The following is a 23,500-nucleotide window of genomic DNA, read 5'->3' as shown; positions in this document are numbered from 1 at the left end:
TATGCTATAAATTTAAGAGGTTGCCATGGCCACCGCGTACCCATTGGCCGCCGGGCCCCCTACGTGCCTCGCCACGTCACCAAATCTGAATAAGGATGCGCGAATTAGGCGGCGGCCAGACAAAGATGAGGATCGGGACCGCTTGAAAGTGGGGGAAAGTGCCGGCGCCTCCGCCACCGGGGAAAGCCGCTCGGCAGAGGCGAAGCCAGCGGCCACCCAAGATACACTGGGGCGCGCGGCCCGGGGCATGAGGCTGTGAACGCCACTACTCCCCACCCCGCCCAGGGCAGCCCAGCGCCAGGCCCGCAATCACCCAAGGACTTGACCGGCTGAGTCTTGGTTCGGACCGGACTCGCCCGGCGGCGGCCAAGAGAAGAGGCGGAGAGCAGCGGCGGGGCCAGGGGGCCCGAGGGCCGGGGGCCCAAAGGGAGGGCAAGGCGGCCCGAGCCGCCGGGGCGCGGGGCTATGATGGTGCACTGTGCTGGCTGCGAGCGGCCCATCCTCGACCGCTTTCTGCTGAACGTGCTGGACCGCGCGTGGCACATCAAATGCGTTCAGTGCTGCGAGTGTAAGACCAACCTCTCGGAGAAGTGCTTCTCGCGCGAGGGCAAGCTCTACTGCAAAAATGACTTCTTCAGGTAAGAAGCCGCGCCGCCCTGCTGCCCGAGCGCCCACCCTGCAGGCGCTCCGCTGGGGCGCCGGGGAAGGGGACACCACGAAACCCATCCCAGCCTCCCAGGCCCACCAGATTCAATGGGGAGCCGGGGAGCCCACCACTCCCCTCCTGTCCTCGCTCCAGCAAGGGCCTGAACCCAGGCAGAGTGACGAACGCTGCTTGGCTGCTTGTAGCTGGCTTTTCCAGGCCGGCTTGGATCGGTGGTGGGCCAAGGGGAGGAAGCCTGACAAACCTGCTGCCCATCCGTCTCCGCCTCTTGCTAGCTGAGGCCACCCCAAGGGTGGAAGCTTCCAGCCAGGCTCGGCAAGACTAAGGATTTTTGCGAAGTTAGGGGCAGCTGAGGGCTTCTTCCACCAGGCAGAGTTCGGGAGTCCAGAAGCTGGGCTCCAGGCAGGTGGGACCCCCAGAGTGCTTCTGGACAAACAGAAACTTGCCAGCTCCTGAGGGAGCTCAGCCAGAAAGGCCTCCCCTGGTGATGGGGCAGGGAATCTTCTCCTCACTCCCCCCATCAACTCCTTAAACATTTTCTCCTCTGTTGAAAGTTTCATTTCTATGAAATGGAAGCTGGAATCAGGACCTCCAGAGTCCAGCCTCGCTGCCCACGGGAGCCCTCAGGCAGGTCACAGCAGATCACTTCTCTGAGCCTCACTTTCCCAGCTGAGAAATGCCGAAGGTCGGCCTGGAAGGCTGTGGGGTTTTTGGCAGCTCAGCCCTGCCTGCTTCCCCCGGCTTTGTGAGTGCCAACTGCGTGGAGGGAAGTGGGGGGCGTGATTAACGCCCTGGAGAAAGGCTGCTCGCCGGCCCCAGTACCTGGCACTAGGGAACTTGAATAGGAGAAAATGTCAGACGCGCCTTTACACGTGTAAACTCCTCGGCCCCAGAGGCCCAAGGCCCCTAATGTGGTGGTGCTTGCAAAGCACCTAATGATTTTTGATAAGGTGCATATGGCCAATTATGCTGCCGGATAAGGCCAAAAGTGACTTATGGCTTCTAATGCCCTCACTACATCAACGTCACCCAAATTCGCCCTGTTTAGAGATGTGGGTACGAGTAGACGTGGGGCCCCAGAGTCCTGGGCCCTCCCCCTCCCCCTCCACCGGCACCTCACCCCTCCCAGTGCCGGTCTGCACCATCCATCTGGGGGGAGGCCAGCCTTCTCCCAGCGCTCAAGGAAGAAAGAAAAGGATTTAGACCAGGAACACAGAAAAGGTGGCCTTGGAGAGAGTCCATGTTCTGGCCATGCAGGTTTTGGATTGCCTTCTGGTCACATTTTCCCACTGCCTGCCAGGGCCTGAGATTTGGGGACCTGGAGATTCAGTCCCTGCCCTTCAGAGTCCACAGGCCCCTGACTTGCTCAGGCGGGGCCCAGAGCAGGGACTGGAAAGTCTCCAGTGCTGGTGGTGCTGAGGATCAGCAGAAGTTTCCCTCCTTCCTGCTAAGGCTCAGCTCAGAAGAGCGGCTCCCCCCCAGCTCCATTGCTAGGACCCGACAGCCAGGCTCATTGGCCCTACCTGGACCCCAGCAGACTGTTAAGGATCCAGGAGGCAAAGCCGAGAAGTGGTCCAAAGCCGGCCTGCCTGGCTTAAAATCCTTCACGACCTCCAGAGCAGAGTTTGCCAGGAGCAGCCCAGGCCGATCTGGTAGGGATGTGGGGTGGGGGAGGGGCGCGACTTGAGGTGCTCTGGGCCTGCTGCTGGGCTGAAGGCTGCGCCCATTGCTGGAAACCCAGCAGAGTCCAAATAGACCTGACCGAGGCGTGACAGTCCCAGTCCCAAGAACAGACCTGGATATTTGTCTCACGTCTTGCATTCTGGCCAGGGAGGACGGGATTGGGATCTCATTTGACAGATGTGGAAACGGAGGCTTTTCAGAAGCTAGGGCAGGGTGGGAAGAGGTCAGGGCCTCAGGAGGATGGGACACTGGGCTGGCCCCGGGTGACAGGCCGTGTTGTGTCTGCAGGCGCTTCGGCACTAAGTGTGCAGGCTGCGCGCAAGGCATCTCGCCCAGTGACCTGGTGCGCAAGGCCCGCAGCAAAGTCTTCCACCTCAACTGCTTCACCTGCATGGTCTGCAACAAGCAGCTGTCCACGGGCGAGGAGCTCTACGTCATCGACGAGAACAAGTTCGTGTGCAAGGACGACTACCTGAGCTCGTCCAGCCTCAAGGAGGGTAGCCTCAACTCAGGTAGGAGGCCCCCTGCCCCTCCCCAGGCCAGGCCCCAGCGCCCTCCAGCCAAGGCCTGCCTGCGCTCCCTCCTTTGCCCCCTGCGTGCCTGCGGTGCACGGCTCAGAGCTCTCCACTCGCACCGGGCAGGTCAAGGCACGGGGAGGTGCGGGGGCTGGGAAAGAGAGTCAGCGTTTGGAGCCAGCCTTCCAGGATGCCTACACTGCCAGCTCTTCCCCGCCCGCCTCCAATTCAGGAGGCTTTTCCAAGCTGCCCTCCTCCCCCAGTTTGGAACCGCACAATTTCCCCTTTCCGAGTCTTTTCAGCTCCTGGTAATTTCTAGCCGCACTGGGAGGACACTATTTGGGGTCTCGAGGAAGGAGAGAAGGGAGAGGAAGATCCCAGGCCCGGAGGGCATCTGGACCCTCCTCCCGTCCCCTCTCCTAGAAGGCCGGGCTCTCCAGAGAGCGCGCCTCCCCCTTTCCCAAGCACTAGCTGAAAAGTGCTGAGAGGGCTTGAGAAGGGCGCTTCCAAAGGCCCAGCCCCGCCTGGAGGGAGTGGGCGGGCGCCGGGCCCCTGGGGGAGGGGCTGTCGCCGGGTTTGGGAGGGAACCCGCCGGGGTTGGTGGTGGCCTGAGCCTGCAGGAACCGGCTACCCGACAGGAGAGGTCTCGGGCCGCCGCTGACGCCCTGTCCCCTTCCCGCTCCGTCCTCTCGCAGTGTCATCCTGTACGGACCGCAGTTTGTCCCCGGACCTCCAGGACCCACTCCAGGACGATCCCAAGGAGACGGACAACTCGACGTCGTCGGACAAGGAGACGGCCAACAACGAGAACGAGGAGCAGAACTCGGGCACGAAGCGGCGCGGCCCGCGCACCACCATCAAAGCCAAGCAGCTGGAGACGCTCAAGGCCGCCTTCGCCGCCACGCCCAAGCCCACGCGCCACATCCGCGAGCAGCTGGCGCAGGAGACCGGCCTCAACATGCGCGTCATCCAGGTGCGGCCCGGGTCGGGTCTGGTCGGGCCACCCCTCCCCAGCCCCGCTGCGTCCGCGAGCTGTGAAGCTCGGAGGAGCCTCCCACCCAGCCTCCTTGGCTAAGAGCGCGCCGAGTCCGGCCTAGGGGCAGACGGTGCGCCGGAGATCGGGGCCAGCTGGTCAAACTCCTAGCCAAAAGATTCAGCCTAGCCCTGCTGTCTTCCGGCCGTGTCATCTTGGGCGGGTCACTTCACGTCTCTGATTCCCACCCCCGCCCCCTTCAGGGGAGGTTTTAAGCCTCGCTGGAGTACAGAACCTTTCCTGTCCTCCCATCCTCTGAGCAGAGAAAGAGGCGATGTTCTTCACGTGCCCCTTCCCTGCGCCCGACGCGCGAGCAGACAGACAAACGGCCAGAGCCCGGCTGGGGAGTCGCGGGGCCGAGACCAGAGCCGTGCCGGGCGGCGGGCCTTTATAAAGCCGTCAGGCCGCGGATGGGCCGAGGACCAGGAAGTCCAAGTCTTTATGAGTCGCCCCACGGGTCCGCGAAATCCTTCATCCTTGGCTGGTTCGCCGAGGCCCCTCTCCACCCCTTTGGTCTAATCCGGCCCGGCCCCCAGCTCAGGGCATTCTTGGTGCGGAGGAGGCGCTAGGACCCAGCGGGGGTGGCCCGGGCGGGGAGAGAAGGGGACCCCGAACAGAGTTCACAACCCCTTCCTCTGTCCCAGGTGTGGTTCCAGAACCGACGGTCCAAAGAACGCCGGATGAAACAGCTGAGCGCCCTGGGCGCCCGGAGACACGCCTTCTTCCGGAGTCCGAGGCGCATGCGCCCGTTGGGCGGCCGCTTGGACGAGTCTGAGATGTTGGGGTCCACTCCGTACACCTACTATGGAGGTAAGCAACCTCCTTGGACGCGGTGCCGCACACCTAGGTCAATGCTGGTTGAGGGTGCAGGGCCGGATAGCCGTGATCTCAGGCTGCCCCGGGACCCCTCCCTCCCTTCTACCCATGCAAGACGTACACAATCATGAGCACACCTTAAGAGACACGCATCAACACAGGGACACTCACCCACAGATACTTCCTGGACAGAAAATCAGACACATGGGTTCACTCAACCATGCAGTGGTACCAACAGATAAACACATGAGAAAAGCAGTGACACACCCATGCAGGACCACACGAGTTCAGAGACCTCGGGGACACGCATCTAGACACATGATCACCCGCAACCAACACAGGTATACCCCACCCCCTAGATATACTGGCACTCTCACGCATCATACCAAGTCAGGTACTTCTGCATGCACCCCATCCCAACCTGACACACAGCCTTTGCTGCCCTGGCCCGCGGCCTGGTGTATTTGGCACCAGCAGGAAAGCAGGCACTGGAGGACAACACCAGCGGTAGAGATGGAGGGGTCAGGACTCATCTGGGGTTGCCCCCTTGCTGTCTTCCAAGTCTGCATCTCCTGTTGGGCTACGGGGACTGTGTACACAGCATCTGGCCCGGTTAGCCCAGAGGCTGGCAGTTGCTCTGGACTAGGACTCCCGCCCACCCTCCGGCTTCAAGCACACCAGGGTTCATCGGGGCTGGGGTGGGCAAGGATTGAGCCAACCCAGTTATGCACTCTCTGTCCTGGAGGCTGCAGAGGGCGAGGAGCCCACTTTGCACAGAGGAATTTCATGGTTGGTGTTACCAGGCTCAGGCCTGGGTGAACTCTCCTCTTGGTCACCCCTTCCCTTCCTCCTTCCCTCCTCTCTCCTCCCTTCACCCCACTATGTTAACTTACTTCGCTCTCCTTCCTGGATGACCTCTTCTGACTCCCTCACCTCCGTTTTTTGTTTTTTGTTGTTGGTGGTTTTTTGGTTTTTGGTTTTTTTGAGGCCCAGTTGTTTTGGGGCACTACTGCACTGACTCACCGTCCTACGCATTTCAGACTTGTGGACTCTAGGAAGGCACCTTCCCCTTCTAATCCCGAGTCTCTGGACTTGGGGAGCCCCCAGGAATGCCTCTGCCTGAGGGGAATCTGTGCTCAGTGCCACCCAGCCTGGGGGAGGAGGGGCAGAGGCTAGTAGCCCAGTTTGGGGAGAGGTGGCAATGTGGAGGGCCAGGAGCCAGGTGCCCAGGCAGACCCAGAAGGGAAAATAAGAGAACCCTATAACCAGCTTTGGTACATCCGCAGGCCTGGGAGGTTAGATCTTCTGGCCTGGCCAGGGGCCCCAGAAATTGTGGATGAAATGTGGTGATGTGGTTTTCCGGGAGAGACTGAGATGGCAGGGCCCAGGTTGGGGGGCTACAGACACCAGAGGCAGCCAGGATGGTGGACTTGTCCTGGGGCCTCTACTCACCAACTCTCTTCACCTATCTTTGGCTCCTTGAGCGCAAAATCTCCGCCCGGCGCAGGGAGGCTGGCGGGGCGGTACCAGTCCGGAATTTTTCCCCGCCTGGGTAATTAACCAAGGTTTCCCCCAGGACCAGTGTGCCTCTCACCAATCCCACCGCCTCCTCTACCCGCGTGTCTGCTAGATGGGGTGACCGCCTGGACACGCGGGCCCCTCTTTCCCCGGAATCGGGGGGGTGGGGACCCCCCAATCCCAGGGAGGCAGCCCCGCCTAATCCGTGCTGGGAGATCCCGGCGTCGGCGGCCGGCAGCGGGCGAGAAAGGGGCCGGGCGGCGGGGCCGGCGGCTCCCCGTGGGAGCGCGGACAAAGCCCCAGCTGCGGCTTTTGTGCCCTTTTCAGACGGCGTTTGTTCCAATTACCTCCGGCCCGGCCGCCATATGGGCGGAGGCGGCGCGCTCCGCGCGGGGGCCGAGGCCCTCCCTGGCTAGCCGGCTCGCTACGCGCCGTGGCCGTCCCCCATCCCCGTCCCTTAGGGGCCCCAAATTCGCCGCTTCCAACCTTTCTCTTCACTTACGGGGAGAATGGAATGAGTGGTTTTTAAAAAGTAATTGGCGACCGTTTTAGCTGTCGCCTAAACCGTCTCCAAGCCCGCCTCCAGACACTCCCCATTTGGACTGATGTCAGGGGGGGTTTGGAGAGGGAAGGGGGCGGCAGGGGGCGTCCAGAACTCGCCCGGGTGACAGACCCCCAACACGAAGCAGGAGGCGTGGGTTTGCAGAGGAGACCCCGGCTTCCGGGCGCGCCGGTTTTCCCGCCGTACAAAGCGGGTTATTGTCACGAGTGCGGGCTACACGGTGTTCCTTTCCTGGGTTCCCACACCCCACTCCTTCGGGGCCCACCCGGGGGGAGGGGAAGAGGCTGTGCGGAAGGACTTTAGGAAAGGGGGCTCTAGGAGGAGGTCACACGGTTGATGCAGAAACACTTTGTAGAGAATGGGCGAGCGTGTCACCTGGAGGCCCTGTGCTCCCTGAATTTGTGGGCAAAATTCGCCTTTGTGCATCTTTCCGGAGAGAGAGCCCATAGCTATCATCAGTTTATCAAAAGCGCTCAATGTCCCCAAATACTCCAAAACCTTGGGGTCCTGGCAAACCCGCCCGGGGTCAGCCTGCAGGACCCCAGGCACACGGAACTCTAGACGCGGCCCGGCGAGGGTTCTCATCCTCCTCCCCCTCTCCCAAGTCTCTGGGCCTCAACTTTCTCCGTTCCAGGCCAGGTGAGGCCGGGACAAACGGTCGGAGTCCCACATTCACGGGGACGGACGCGGGGCACAGGGCCGCGCCGGGTTGGCGGGGCGCAGGGGGCGAAGGAGAGGGCGCTGAGGCCGCCTTGCGCGCTCCGAGTCCAGGGTTCCGCGGCCGGGGCCCAACTCGCCAGCCCCTCGGCGCTCCGGCCGCGCTTCTCCCCGGCGGGGTCGCGGGCCGATCTCATTCACTTCGCGTCCTGGTCTCCGTCCGCCGCCCCTGCATCCCCGCCCTACTCCTCTCCCCGGCCTCTCAGCCCCAGCGTCTCTGGCCGTCTGTCTGACTCATCTCGCGCGTCCCTGGGCGCCTCTGTCTCTCCCGACCTTCCGTCTCGTTCCTGGGTCTCTTGCCGGGTTTTTCCCGTGTCTCTAACCACACGGCCGTCTCATCTTTCTCTTTGCGTGCCCTAGACTGTCTCTGCCTTACTCGAATAAAGCCGGGTCTCCGTCTCAGCCGTGGGTTCGGTGACTGAGGCTCTTTTCTTGCCTTGACACCGACTCTGAGTCTGGGGGCTCCCTGCTGCATCCCCTCTCCGCTCCCCTTCACCCTGTCCTCTGCCGATCTCTCCCTGTCTCCTTATCTGGCAGTCGCCGTGACTCTCGCTCTCTGTGTATCTCTCACCAACTCTAAGACACTGTCAGGAATCGTCACTGTCTGTTGCGCCTCCCGCCACCGCTGTCTCCCCTCCGTCTCTCTTTGTCAAGGAACCTCTCTGTGTGTTCCTCATCGTCTCTGAGCCTCTCCCGGCCCCTGAGTGTAGCCTTTCCGTACTTCTGGTTGTCTCCCTGCCCAGCACGAGCTCCGGGGCTGGTCCTCCGCCCCTCCGGCCTCCCTTGGTCTCCGCAGGCCTCTCCACGGGTCTTTCTCTAACCTCGAGTCAGTGTCGCGCGGTCCCCCGTTAACGTCCTGTCCCGGTGGCCCCCACCACGTCCCACGTCTCTGGCCTTCGTCTCCCCGGGTTCCCTCCCCCGGGTCTCTGCCGCCGGGTCCCTCGAGTCCCTCGGCGACCTCGCATCTCTCACTCTCCCTTCTCCCGCCCCGTCCCCTCCGCAGACTACCAGGGCGATTACTACGCGCCGGGAGGCAACTACGACTTCTTCGCGCACGGCCCGCCGTCGCAGGCGCAGTCCCCGGCCGACTCGAGCTTCCTGGCCGCCTCGGGGCCCGGCTCGACGCCGCTGGGCGCGCTGGAGCCGCCGCTCGCCGGCCCGCACGCCGCCGACAACCCCAGGTTCACCGACATGATCTCGCACCCGGACACGCCGAGCCCCGAGCCGGGCCTGCCGGGCGCGCTGCACCCCATGCCCGGCGAGGTGTTCAGCGGCGGCCCCAGCCCACCCTTCCCCATGAGCGGCACCAGCGGCTACAGCGGACCCCTGTCGCACCCCAACCCCGAGCTCAACGAGGCCGCCGTGTGGTAAGGCCGTCGGGCCGGGCCGCCCCCCGCCCCCCGCGCTCGGCCCTGGGGCCCCGCCCGGCCGTCCCCACCCCACCCCAATCCCCCGCGCCCGGGACGCAGCCTCCCGAAACCAAAGCGCCCGACGCGGCCGCGGCGCGGGGCGCCCTCGGGGGCTCTCTCTCGAGTCCGAACTCAACCGGCAGCCGCTTCTCGGCTGGGCGCGGAGGGGTACCGACCCCCGCATCTTCATCCACCCCTCGGACTCTCCGGGAACGCCCCGCCCTCCGCCAGCGCTCCCCGGCAGCCGCGAGCAATTTCTTGGGACCAAAGTGAATACTCCGGAGGGTCAAGAGATTTCAAGCACGCTCTAGACTTCCCCCGACCCCCCCCCCACCACCCCGCACCTCTTTGGACCAAGAGAGGGCTGAAGCCAAGGGACAGAGACAATTTTTTTTCCCCTCCTTGCAATCCGAGTGCCATTTTGTAATCTTATTTCTCACTCTGCTTTCCCGTCTTTAAAAAAAAAAAAAAGATAAGAAAAAGAGAGATCGAAGAGAGGAAAGGGAGCAAAATGAGTTAGAGAGAAGATGGAGAGAGCGCCAGCCAGAGAGAGAGAAAAGATGGAGAGAGAGAGTGAGAAACACGCTTGGATGGGGGTGTCACTGGGAGGAAGACAGATCCACCTGCGCGTTGGCGCCCCCTGGTGGCCAATCTTGAGGATCACGGTCAGCTTCTCTAGGAAGGGGCGGGGGGCGGTCCGGACATTGGCGGCCCAGGTCCAGACCCCCACCTCTTCCTTCCTTTGACATTTATTCTGAGCCCGGGGGTCCAGGCCAGACTCAAACACTCGCCCACCCTGCGCTCCCCCTGGGCAAGGCGCCAAGATTTCTTGGGCTCTGGCCCACAGACCACCCTCCGTGCCCGGGTCCTGGAGGCTGGGCGGTCAGGATGTACAGTATTATACTTTTTTGGAAGTTGAACGCTTCTAGTTTCCTTATTTTGTATAAAGAAGAAACAAATAAAGTATGTTTTTGTGTTTACTGTTTATTTATTGTACACTAGTTATCTGGGGTTGGACATTTTATATTTTTAACAGGAGGGTGGTCAGAGCGAGGAAGGGGAGGCAGAAAGAGGTTTACCTAAAAAAAACACACAAAAAAACCACAAAAAAAAACCCCACAAACATCAACTTTTTTAAAAAGAAAGATTAATAAAAAAATTCTTTTTCCCTCCGTGCTGTGTGGTTTTCTTTCTTTCTTTCCTTGTTTTGTTTGTTTGTTTGTTTATTGTGCCCCTGTCTTCAGTCACTCAGAGTGAATGGAACTATTCTGGTTCTTGTTTCTGACATAACACAGACTTGATGGGTGCAAAGACCTCTCCTCATCTAGAGGGGTGGCAGGGGGGTCTTTTGGCAATTACCAGGTAAGGAAGGTGCCTGTCATGTTTTTTCTTTTCTTTTTTTTTCGGACTGCTACTATGCACCAATAGTATCTCCCCCTGCTTTACGTAATACCCCGATCTAACACATGCCAGCCTGGCACATAGTAGGCCTTCAAAATATTTGATGACTGAATGGATGTGTGATTTATTTGTCCCCAGAAGAATTCTAGCTTCACTCCTAATTACGCCCCCATGTAATTCCAGGTGGCAGAAACAAAACCAAACAAACAAAAAAACAGGCTGGTAGGCCCAGTGCTAGTTATCTGCAAGGCTGTATTAGGACAGAAAGTGCCCCCAGGGAGAGCAAGGCTGTTTGCCCTGCAGTTTTTATGCAGTGCCTACTTGTGCCCTTCGGTAACCAGCATGATGGAAGGGAGTCCTCCAGGAGACTTAATGGGCCTGAGGCCACTCCCTAAAGACACGTCCCTCCCTCTCTCTGCCTCAGTTTCCTTACTTTCAAAAGTGGGGACTGGAGGAGCACTTCCTATGCTTCATTTCCTTTCTGCTCTAACAGTGTAAGATGAGAAAAGCAGATGAGGAGAGAAGAATAGATGGAAGAGGGTCCCGCGTTCGGGTGCCTTTTCCCCCAAGCTTAGGGTGGGGGGAGCTTGCCCATTTTAGCAGCGGCAGGAAAAGGAGGGAGACAGGGAGCTGGTGGGTAGTGAACCACCAATGGACACATGCTAAGAGTTCTCCTCATCTGTCCTTTTATGTGGACGTCACAAGAATTAATTCGAGGTGACCTGACTTTTTCTTTTCTTTCCTTATAGCACATTTATCTTTATCAGACAAATGCTACTTGCTCATTGTGGAAAATCTAGAAATTTCAGATAAACGAAAGGAAGAAAAGGCAGTCACCCAGAATCTCAAGTAAAGTAGTTGATGCATTTCCTTCCAGTCTTTTTTTTTTTTTCTTTCTTTTTGAGACTAGAGATCGTGCACACATAGACACAGAGCATAGACTTGCCCTTGGCATGCTCACAACTCTGGGAGCACCAGGCGTGGGAGAGGCCCACTCTTGTGTCAGGGGATCCTTGAATAACCCTGGGGTGGCCCCATCAAGATCTCAGAGGGTGGCTTCGGAAACCAGAGTCCAGGAGGGATGTGATCTCTGGCGTCACGATCTGGACTTGAGACTAATTCCCCAGGGGCTCTTCCTCTGTGTGTTTGTTAGTTAGGAGGGTTGGGAGCAGAGGTCACCTAGGAGTGGGACGAGGGAAGAACAGAACAAGGGCCCTGGGGTCTGGGAGACTATCTGGCTGGTCACTGCATCACCTTTTTGAGCCTCAGTTTGCTCCACCATGAAATGGGCTCACAATGGCATTTCATCCACATTGGAGAGATGAAATTTAACCCGAGGCCAAGGTTTAGGAAATATAGGTCTTGGATTCAATCCTCATCCCCATCCTCTGCCAAACACACACACACAAACACACACACACACACACACACCAGCTTCCTTGGATGATGACAAGGGGAGAGAGAAGGGGACGCTTGTCAAAATCAGCTCAAATCCACCCCCACTCCTGTGAGCTCATTTCAGCTCCCCTAGTGCCTGCTGGGCCCAGGGGCTCTGGGAGGAGAAATCCCACCCCCACTCCACCCTGCAGCAGTGACCCTGCAGGTGTCACTGTAATGGTCTTGGGTGCACTTAATTAGGGAGGCAGTTCCTAAGGAAGGCTGGGTGGAGAAAGAAGAGAGTTGGAAAGGGACATTTGTCCCTACACACCCACAACCATTTTCTCAAAGTGTGATCAGAAGACGAAGCTTGCTAAAAATACATATCCCTGGGCCCCCTGGCTCATGGCTGGAATTGCTCTCTGGCGTGGTGCCCAAGACGCTTCACATTTGTCAAGCTCCCCCGTTGCTTCTGAAGTCTCCCAAACTTTCAGGACCTCTGCCTGAAATAGTCTTGTCCAGAGTCTAATATGATCCTCATAACGCCCCTTCAGGATGAGCGTTGTTATCCCCATTTTACAGATGAGGAGACTGAGACTCATGAGCTGCCTGGGGTCACACAGACATGGAGTAGTTTTGAATCAAGAGCTTCTGCTTCCAGAGCCCACATTGTCCCTGGACCCAGGACGTTGCTCGGCACAGGTAAGACCTCATTCTGTGTCTAACAACTACATGAATGAATGAATGAATGAATGAATGAATGAAATGAAATGAATGTGCTCCAGCTGCCGTAAAAAGAGCTTCAAGAAAGACTCTAATGAATGCTAATTCTTACTGGTAGCAACCTCACTGGATTTTGTCTAAAAGCCCTTCCGGGGTTAAACAAAGCCAGTCAGAAGGGCAAAGGGCTCAGTGAGAATTGCCAAGGTCAAAAGACAGAGGACTTCCAGCTTCTCCACGTTTGTCCTTGTTTCTTTCTCTCTCCCCCGTCCTCGTCCCTTTCCTCCTACATTAATGTATCTGTTCATCTCCTCTATCTCCTCATCGCCTGTATTTATTATCATTGAAAAATAAAAGATCTCCGAGAGGACAAAAAATACTGCGAGCTGTGCAGGTAAGGAGGTTAGCCAGCCCCTGGCTGCACCTTCCAGCTCTGGGAAAAGGGGGACATCGCCTCTCCCTTGCTGCCTCGAGGCTGTAATTCTGGCCAGCACTGGACAGTGAAGCCACATGTATTCCAGCCCCCGGCATGCATGCTCTGCCCCGCCCCCATCTCTGTCCTCCTGCCCCGAAATGAACACCCCACGGAGCCCGAGCGTGAGATCTGACCCACTGTGCTTAGGACTAATATTTAAAATGCAGAATGGCTGTGGAGGGCTCCTGCTCCCAAGCCTTGTCGTGCAGTAAAAAGATATAAACAGAATAAATTACCTCTCTAGCTCGGATTATGAGAATACCCATCTCCTGACCGGAATTTTAAGTCCTGTCTCCCTCATAGTGCTGCATCCGGCTGATTTATGGAAACCCAAGCACTTCTCTGCATATTTCTTCTGTTCAGCCAAGTGACCGAGTTTACCCTTCCTATGCCATTAGCGTTATTAACACCTGGGTAACCGATCATTGCAAATGGGCCATTTCTGTGATGAACGGAAACCTCTCCCACTGCTTCTCTGGGGCCTTGCCGCCTCTGGCCTCCTCTTTCTGCACTTTGTGCCGGGGCTCAGGACCACCCCCAGCACCTGCTGATGGGCTCCAGGGGGTCTGGGAGGAAACCTCTCACCCCAGCAGGTGTCCATGCTTTCAGGCAAGCACGCAGAAAGTGATAATACCACTCATTTTTTTATGCCTCAGAGAATGTTCCAGATGGAGGGCAATGCCCCCATTGACCAGAGAAAGAAACTGAGGCTCAGAGATGGCAAAAGACTAGCCTAAGTTCCCAGAGAAAGTTTACAGCAAAAGTTGGGATCTGAATTCAAATCTTCCAGCCCCTTGATACTCAAAGTATGGTCCGTGGATCAAGAGCAGCGAAATGCAGAATCTCAGGCCCCACCCCAGAACTTCAGAGCCAAAGAGTGCACAAGCCCCAGGAGATGAGGGTGCACATTCGGTTTTTCGAAGCATTAGCTTAGAAACACACGCAGGTTCTCAATAATCCGTTTTCACTGGAGGAAAACCTTATGGTGTAAATTCTCCTTGCTCAGAAGCAGCAGGGACCCCGCTTCCACGGTCATACCAAGTGAAGGTGAAGCAGCTGGCCAAACCAGTGTCACCCACCTAGGCACCCGTAGCACTGTGTCCACTGCTTCTTCCATTATAACACCTCGACCCACACTGTGTCTGTGTCCTGATCCCCAGGCTGTGAGCAACTTGAGACCAGGAAATGTATGTGACTTGATTTCGGGCACTCTACCTCTCTGAGCCTCAGCTTTGCCATCTATAAAAAGGGCACAATAAGATCTAACTTCAAGAGGCATCACAAGGGTTGGCACTTCCCTGGTGGTCCAGTGGCTAAAGCTCCGTGCTCTGAATGCAGGGGGCCTGGGTTCGATCCCTGGTCAGGGAACTAGATCCCACATGCCACAACTAAGAGTTCACATGCTGCAACTAAGATCCCACATGCCGCAACTAAGACCCAGCACAGCCATATAAACAAATATTAAAAAAAAAAAAAAAGAGTCATCACAAGGGTTAAATAAGTCTTCATATGTTATGGTCTAAACACAGTGCTTGGCACGGAGCAGACCATTGACTAATAAACACTGAATGAAATAATAATAATACCGGAATAATAACAATGGCTGTGTATCAGATGCTGTAGCTGTTATCATTATCCCATTTTCTTCTTTGAAGAAATGCTTAAAACGTTTTCTAAAACCAGGACTAACTTCACAACCTATTTGGACAGAGATGCAATTTATTACTTTCCACAACATACTTCAAGATAACAATGTTATCTAATGGAAAATTATAGGGCTTGTAAAGATAAGAATAGTAAGAGATCAAGGTCTAATGAAGAATAATCTGGCAATCTGTTTCTTTTTATTTTTTGGCCACACTGCGTGGCTTGTGGGATATGGGATCTTAGTTCCCCGACCAGGGATTGAACCTGGGCCCTCGGCAGTGAGAGCGTGGAGTCCTAACCACTAGACCGCCAGGGAATTCCCTGGCAATCTCTTTAAAAAGAAATGTACCACCAACGGATGAAAAGAGAAAATGCGGCATGTCCCTACATGGAATATTATTCAGCCATAAAAAGGAATGAAGTACTGGTACAGGTTAAGACGTGGGTGAACCTTGAAAACATGATGCTAAGTGAAAGAAGCCAGTTGCAAAAGGACCATATATTGTATGATTCCATTTGTATGAAATGTCCAGAACAGGTAAGTCCATAGAGACAGAAAGCAGATTGGTGGTTGCCAGGGGTTGGGGGAAAGGGAGGTATGGTGATGGCTTAATGGGTACAGGGTGTCCTTTTGGGTGACGAAGGTATCTTGGAACTGGATAGAGGATGCGGTTTCACAACACTGTGATTGTAACAAATGTCTCCGTATTGTTCACTTTAAAAGGATTAGTTTTATGTTATGGTTCAGCTTATTTTAAAAATATGGGGGGGAAAGGAATGCAATTTTACTATATTCAGGGACCTACAGGACATCCAAACCTTGCTTAAAAAGAAATCCTGGTACCTAACGGAGAGCTTGGGAACCTCTGCTCATACCTGCTGCAGGCGCTCGGGCTGTTGCTGCTTTTCAATGGCAGAAATTGCTGGAGGAAGAGTTTGCCTCACATGCCTTTGCGGGTCCCTGAGATCAAAATCAGTATCATTGTGCGATGCTGCCACGCTATTATTTAACCAACAGTGTGGGACACGGACCCACGGGAGGAACCAGGCATTTTCACAGGTGCCTGATGCCTCATGAACAAGTCACTGTCTTTTCAGTTCTTTGTCAGCCCTTCTGATTGTTTTAGGGAGAGTCTCTGGTGCTAGCTTGCTAACCCTGGCTTACGCCGGCAGGCTTGGAGTCTCGGCAGGACAGAAGCTAGCTACGATGTGATGGCATTGTTTTGTTTATCCTTTTATATATTGCTACATGTATCTAATTCTGGGAAGTGATACTGTTTCTCCATTTAGAGTGGTGATAACTGTTCTCTTTCTAAACAGCATTTAAGGTTTCAAGAAACGTGTGCATTAGGTAATAGTAAAGATGATGCATGGATCTGACACAACCCTAGATGGCAAGATGGGTCTGGGGATGATATTTCAGGAATGTGTGCACTCAGAGAGAGCTGGTCCCTCAAGGCCACTCCAGGTCCCTGGAGACTTCTCTCTGATGAACTCGCAGTCCCATGGGATTTTCAGTTTTGGACCAGCTTTGATGTGGTTGTGCTGTGTGACTATGATTAGGTTACTCACCCTCTCTGGACCTCAGCCTCCTCGTCTGAAAAATGGGGATGGGAGGTGGAATGAAGACCCTGCAATCAAGTTGTCCAGACCTCTACCTGCCTTCCTGAATCTGCTCTTCATTTATTCATTCATTCACTCGGTCATTCAGCAAGTATTTGTTGAAATAGTATGCACTGGGCACTCTTCTGGGCTCTGGGGTACAGATGTGAATAGGACAGACTTGATCCCAGCCCTCACTGAGCTGATATTTTAGTGGGGGAGACAGACAGCAACCAAGGGAGAAAATAATTGGTCATTCCAAATAGTGGTAAGAAAAGAAGGTGGTGAGATTGGGAATAACTGGGTGTTAAAACAGGCAGTCAGCCAGGCTGGGCTAGGGTGAGGCAAGTGGGGGTACTCATGTTGGGTGCAAAATTTAAAGGAGGTGCACACCAAAAACTTAGGAGTCAAGATAAATAGTACTTCTATATAATATTTTTGAAAACTCAAAATTAATGCAAAATAATCCGTAATGAACAAAACGGCAACATTTTAAATAAAGACAGGATCTGACGGATCTGCCATTCAGGGGAGATGAGACATCCAAGTGCAAGGTGAGATCCTATCTTTATGTAAAATGTCCCTATGTTTTTCACCATGAATTTCTGTTGCATTAATTTTCATTTTAAAGTTGTTTTATTACAATCTTTTTCTTGATTTCTGAGTTCTTTTTTTTTAAATTGATTTCGAGTTTTGTGGCACCCCTTACATTTTCCTCCCAAAGTGAGTACTTTGCTCGCCTCACCCTAGTCCTGGCCCTGAGTGGCAGGCAGTGGGTCAGGAGGGCCTCTCTGAGGAGGTGACACTTGAGCCGAGTCCTGAATGAGAAGTTGCCAACTTTGCTGAGCTCTGGAAGGGCGTGGCAGGCAAAGGGAACAGCGCTGACAATGGCTCTGAGACAGGATCAAGCTTGGTGAGTTCTAGGAAGAGAAAAACACTGGTGTGGCTGCAATTCAGGGAGTCTGGGGCTGGGGGAAAGAAGGAGGGGCTGAGACCCCAAAGGTCCTCAAAAGCCAGATGACACGGGGCCCTGTGGGCCTAGGTGAGGGGTCAGACCTTTATCTGAAATGCAGCCAGGGGCACGGGAGGGTTTCAGCAGAAGGGGTGACGCTCTGCCTTGGGCTTGTTTAAGACTATTCTGGTGGTCCAGTGGTTAGGACTCTGAGCTTCCACTGCAGGGGGCATGTGTTCGATCCCTGGTCGGGGAACTAAGATCCCACATGCTGCACGGTGCGGCTGAAAAAAACCCAAAAAAACAAACAAAAAAAACTATTCTGGCTGCTGAGTGCGAAATAGATTGGGGATGGGAGTAAGGGCAGCCTCAAAACTGGTGGCAGGAAGGCCAGTGGGGAGGCTGCTAGTCACACAGGCAAGGGACATGCCCAGCTTCTGCCCTCTGTGTTTGCTGTGGCATGTCTTCTCCCTGGAAGCCTTCCCGGGGTGCTTTTATTCCTCATTTTGCAGGAGAAGAATTTTGAGGCTCAGAGAGGTTAATTCATCTGCTCAGGGTCCTAGCTAGTAAGAAGCGGAGGTAGGCTTTGAACCCAGGTCTTCAAATACCCAGCCTGGCCCATTCTCTGCCCACCTTACCACCTCAGAAGAAAGGGCTAGCATGTAACTTCAGGCAAGCCTCAGTTTCCCTCATCTGTAACATGGGACGAATTACAGCACCCACTTCCTGGGGTGGAGGAGTCCGGAAAATTGAATATGCCCTGCACAGGCTGAGTGCTCAATAACTTTTACCTTAAAAGGAAGAAAAAAGACCCTTTCCCACCACTTTCTCTCTCCTTCTCTCTCTCTCTCTCTCTGCTGGTTCTCCCCTAAAAGGAGAAACTTTGGTATTTATTCTTCAAACATTTATTTTATTCTTTAGGGTTTTTTTGGAAGGGGAAGGATTGGTGAAGGTAATCAGTTTTCGGACTTAAGATAAAAAATCACAGCAAAGGGTCGACTTGACTCTTTATAATTAATGGGGCGGCTTGTAATAGGATTCTCCTGCCCATGGCGCTCCCGGGAAACACCTTTTTACATAAGATATTGCCCACGCCGGAATGGCAGCAGGGTGATTTATGGGGTTCCTTGCTCCAGAAACCTCTCCTGGGGTTGCCCAGCCAGTGGAATTTATCAGGGAGTTTGGAAACCAGGCAAGAAACCTGCACGTGACATTTTTGGTGGAGTTTTAAAAGCACAAACACTGGGGAAGGGAGAAGCCAGTGGGATGGGGACAGGGGGAGAGGGTCCATTTAGGTTGGGTTTTCCACCAGCAGAGCCTGAGATGGGGGTTCTCGGCACGTGATTTATCACGAGTAGAAGGGGATGGGAGGTGAACAGGAGGAGGGGAGGGCTCAGGCGGAGGCGGGTCTCAGCCTGATCCCATGGGGAGCTCTGCTCTGTGGATGGGACCACAGAGCTGCCCCCACCCTGAGGTTGCAAGAGAGGCTGCATCTCTAAACACAGTGGCTCCCACTGGCTGTTCTCTGGAGAAGGGGGCAGCTGTGAGCCGTCAGCAGCCAATACTCTCAGCAGCTGGGGGGCATGGCTGCACCCACCTGATCCAGGAGATTCGAGTAGGTGGTGGGGTGAGCACCAATCGTGTGCAAAGGTTTCTCAGGACAGGAGATGAAGATCGAGGCTGGGGACAGAGCGGAGGGAGACGGGAGGCAGGGATATGGTCTCATGCTCCACTCTCCTAGGGCTCTCCATCATCCTCAGAGTAAAAACCAAAGTACTGACCACAGCCTGCAAGGCTCCTTGTGATCTGGTGCCCCTTCCCTCCACCCATGCACACTCCTTACCTCTCTGTCCATCTTCCACCATCATCTACTTTCTCTCCCTTGCCCTTCCCTCTGCAGTCACAGTGGCCTCCTCACAGGTTCCCACCTCAGGACCTTTGCACATGCTGTTCCCTCTGCTCTTCCCCCATACACCCCCACATACTCCTTCATTTCCTTCAGTCCTCAGCTCAAGTGTCACCTTTTCAAAGAAGCTTTCTTTAACCATCCTATCTCAACTAACCAAAAGATTAAGACACTTAAGGAACAGATCAACCCGCTGTGTGACTGGAGGCTCCTGGCGCTGCTTCTCTAAACCTGTTTCTTCTGCTATAAACTAGGATCAATAACCCCAACTTCATATAAAGAGCTTCCGTAAATGGATTCCGTAAATTCAGCCACTATCCTGGTGAGGTGTTGGTGGGATCATTTAAATTTTCCAGAAGTTTCTTCTTCAAAGCAGTCCAGGGACTTCCCTGGTGGCACAGTGGTTAAGACTCCACGCTCCCAATGCAGGCGACCCGGGTTCAATCCCTGGTCAGGGAAGTAGATCCCACATGCCGCAACTAAGAGTTCACATGCCACAATTAAGGAGCCCGCCTCCCACAACTAAGGAGCTGGCAAGCCGCAGCTAAGACCCGGCTTGCCAAATAAATAAATAAACAAATAAATATTTTTTTTAAAAAAGCAGTCCAGTGGGTTTAGGGACTTGGTGAGATGCGTTGCCTCATTGGGTTCACTACCTGCCCGTCATCATAGCTCAGCGAACCAGGTCCTACAGGGGGCGGGCTGTGGTTCCACCTGCCTCCTTTCCTCCGCTGTGGAACCCCTGGCTACTCTGGCTGTTATGGTAATTAGGGTCCTTGACTCTGGAGTGGGCCTGGGCTCTACCTCTCTCTCAGCATCCCTTTCTTCATGTGTAAGACAGGGAATCCTCCCAGGCACTGAGTAGTTGCTTAATAAAGTGATAACAATTAAAACAGCATGCCATCTCCCAGGAATACACAAATAGAAATAATCCAGAGACACCTCCCCCCTCGCAAAAACAAGGCCCAGAAGAGATGAGATTTGCCTAACACAGGGTTTCCCAACCTCGGCTCTACTACTCTAAGGTCCAGTTACTCCTTGCGGTGGGGGCCATGCTGTGCATTGTAGGGTGTCGGGCAGCTTCCCTGGACCTCATCCACTAAGTGCCGGGGGCACGCTCCCCCAACCCAGTTGTGGCAATCAAACATGCCTCCAGAATTTGCCAAACAATCCCCAGCTCACATCCGGAGAGCTGCTCTGATTGGACAGTTTGGCTCCTGGGCCTGCCCTTGAACCAGTCACCATGGCCAGACAAAATACAGTGCTTGGATTGGCTGAGGTTGGGGTCACATGTTCCTCCTCCTTTCCTGCAGGACCTTTTTATAAATATGCAGGCAAACAGACCACATGGCTTTTCCTAAATTGCTTTGAATTTGAGCTAACACTAAGAAATTGGGAGATCTGTTATGCTGGACCTGCTATTGGATAAACTTGAGCAGTGGCCACCTCCTTTAGGCAGAATATGAGCTTTCCAGTTTGCTCCAATCTCCACCACTCCCTAATGTCTAGCCCCCAACCTGCTTCATCGTATACATCTAAGTTTGATGCCTGGCTAGTGACTGGATTATAAGTCCCAAGTGCAAAAATGTGAAGCTCTACACAGTTTGAGGGAAATCCTTCAATGAATTGCAAGTGTTGCCTCATAAATACACGAGTGCATGCACTCTCCCACACGTGGACACAAACATACATGCATGCCTACAAGTACAAAAGCACACAGCCATGCACAGATGACTTGAGATATAAAGCCAGTCTGAGCCATCGTGTCCACAACTGAGGGTCAGACCCTTCTCTGAAGGTACTGGAGCATGTACCCGCTTTGTACTGGGCTCTTGCCCAGGCTGGAGAAAGGGGGGCAGCAGCGGCATGACCCTGGTCCGCCTTCCCATGCCCCTGCCATGCCTGGGGCCAGCTCTGGGGTAAAAACACCTCCTTTGCCAACCAAAGGCTGGATTTCAACCATCACCTTGGCTTAAGGCTGGAGTGAAGGACTAGATGGAGGCAGCCTCTGGAGGCAGGGGTTTTAGAGTCCCCCTGATGAGAAGACAGAGGGAACCTCGGCCGACAGAACCCACAGGGAACCAAAGGGCCCCCCTCCCAGGAGAGGGGCCCCAGCTGGGATGGGGAAACTGGGTGTATCTCAGGCAGGTACACACACCTGGTGAACCCGTGTTCAGTGCTCTCCACAGAGCCCTGGACCAATATAGAAAATCTCCTGCTCCCAGGACCCTCCTTGTAGGCTTCCCACTTCCCCCACTGAGTGGTCCAGGAGGGCAAAGGCAGAATGGCAATCGTTTCTCAGCCCCAGTGCCCAGCCTGCTACATCAGGTCATAACACCATCACCTCAGCTTCAACTGTCCACGTCCTGCTCTCGCCCTGTGCCTCCGCCCTGCCCTTGGCATTCCTTGGGTGTCAGCCAGGAAGGGCTCCTCCAAGGTAACTGACATGTGTTATCTGGACAGGGTCAACAGGCCCCTCGGGTTCTTATCTCAAGCTTGCCGAGACCAGGAGAGGAGCAAATGGCAGCTGACAAGTCTCCCAAGAGTGCAGCCAAGGACAGGAGCCGGAGTGGGAGACAGAGCACCTGGAGTGGAGACGGGCTCTGCCGCTCACCTGGAGGAGTGCGGGGTTGGGGAGATGGTCTCTGGCTGAAGCAATCCCAGGGGCTTCAGGGAGGAGGCTGCCCTTACACTGGGCTTCGAAGAATGTGTAGGATTTAGAAGCGTAGAGGGCATGGCATGCAGGCGGCATGGCTTAAGCAAAGGAAAGGAGGTAGGAGAGCAGTCGTGGTTAGAAGCACAAGCCCAGGTGTTTACATAGTAGCGTTCCAGTTCAGCTGTGTGACTCGGAGTAAGTGCTTGACTGCTCTGTGCCTCGGTTTCCTCATTTGCAAAAATGAAGATTATAATAGTATCTACCACATAGGTTATTGCAGGATTAAATGAAATGACTGCTAAGACCCGAAGCACACAGTAGGTGCTCAACACAAGAATAACTACTATTTCCTCCACACCCCTCATTGTTGCAGGAGGAACACTCAGGAGGTGGTAAGAACTAGCAATTATTGAAAGACTACACCTATGCCGGGTCCTAGTAGTAATCTGCAAACAACCCATTTTACTGATTAGAACACTGAGGTATTGAACCAGAGCATCATTTACTCAAGGTCACTGGGGTAGTGAGTAGGAACAAAGTTCAGGCTCAAGCCTGGCTGTGTCCTGCTCTGGAGCGCTCAGTGTCTATTCTAGGAACACACAAGGACATAGGGCTGGGTCCTGGAGGCTTCTGGAGGGACAACCTTGGCAACCGAGGTCGATGTCTACGGTCAAAGGGAGGATGAAACCGAAGCAGCGGGAGAAGCAGAGGGAGGCGACTGCTGCTCTCAAATCCTCAGCCTGAGAAAAGGAGGAGACCCCTGGTGGAGGGAACAGTTTGGCCAAAGGAAAGGAGGTGGGAAGCAGCAAGTGGGCCTCCTCCAGCACAGAGGGGCAGCCTGAGGTCCAGAGAGGGGAAGGCACTTGCCCAAGGTCACACAGCCCTCATGAGGCAGCCCCTCAGCGGGAGCCGGGAGCTGGGTTCTGCCATGGGCTGTGACACAGGGTGGCCCCCACCCTCTCTGAGCCTTGTTTCCTGCAGCGCTGGGAGGGGTTGGATAGGGCTCCCCCCATGCCAAGACTGTGTGGGCCCATTCGCCTCTGGGACCTCAGCACCCCCCGGCTGGGTAGAGTCAAGGAAGACCCTGGGGCAGGTCTCACCTGCCTGGAGCCGGGCTTCCCCATTGGAGACAATTTGCTGCCCCCTGGTGGCCACAAAGGATTCTAATTTTCTCTCGGTTTCCGAAGAGATCCTTCTCAGGGGCTGCAGGTGCCCAGTTTCAGGACCAGTGTCCACCCTCCTTGTGACCCACAGGTGTGTCCAGACCGACCTGGAGGCCCTACCTCCTTCTCCAATGTCCCACCACACAAAGAAGGCGGAGGTCCAAGAAATACAGTCATGTCGAAAATCACAGGGTTTGAAACTGGTTGGGCTACGTTCCAGCCTGTGTGACCTCGAACGAGTTATGTCACCTTTCCATGCCTCAGTGTCCCCATCTGTAGAACAGGGACGATAATAATGGTTTCTACTTCATAGTGCCTTTGTGAACGTTAAAGAGGACAATGAATAGAAAGTTCTTAGAAGCATTTCTGGCACATGACAAGCACTTGATAAAGATTGGCAATATTGTCCTACCAGCCCAGGACTGAGAAGTGACAGAATGTCCCCCTCCCCTTCCTGAGCAGGTCCGCCAGGTAAGGGAAGCCCGGTTAGGAGCTCAGCATGGCTGGATTCCTTTAGGAACCGGAGTTCTGAATTCTTGGCTTTGTTGCACAAGCTGTGCAATGTGAAAAGAGTCGCTTCATCAGAGTGCTGGCATCAGGTTGCTGTGTGCCTTCTCTGAGTTCATGGAGGTGGAAAAAATGGACCTGCTGGAGTTACAGGCCCAACTCAGAAAGGGTTTATTG

The 23,500-nt window shown here is 54.8% G+C and overlaps 1 protein-coding gene across 1 annotated transcript; it reads left to right on the top strand.

The window, feature by feature from the left end:
- Positions 1–465: 465 nt before the first annotated feature.
- LHX5 (LIM homeobox 5) lies at positions 466–8,879 on the top strand. Its single transcript, XM_061170026.1, has 5 exons — positions 466–638; positions 2,636–2,859; positions 3,558–3,835; positions 4,540–4,705; positions 8,512–8,879. The coding sequence occupies exons 1-5, from the start codon at positions 466–468 to the stop codon at positions 8,877–8,879; spliced, it is 1,209 nt and encodes a 402-aa protein (XP_061026009.1).
- The last annotated feature ends 14,621 nt before the right edge of the window (positions 8,880–23,500 follow it).

Source organism: Eubalaena glacialis, chromosome 15 (assembly GCF_028564815.1).
Source record: "Eubalaena glacialis isolate mEubGla1 chromosome 15, mEubGla1.1.hap2.+ XY, whole genome shotgun sequence".
Taxonomy (NCBI): Eukaryota; Metazoa; Chordata; class Mammalia; order Artiodactyla; family Balaenidae; genus Eubalaena; species Eubalaena glacialis.
This window is presented reverse-complemented; position numbering and strand designations above follow the sequence as displayed.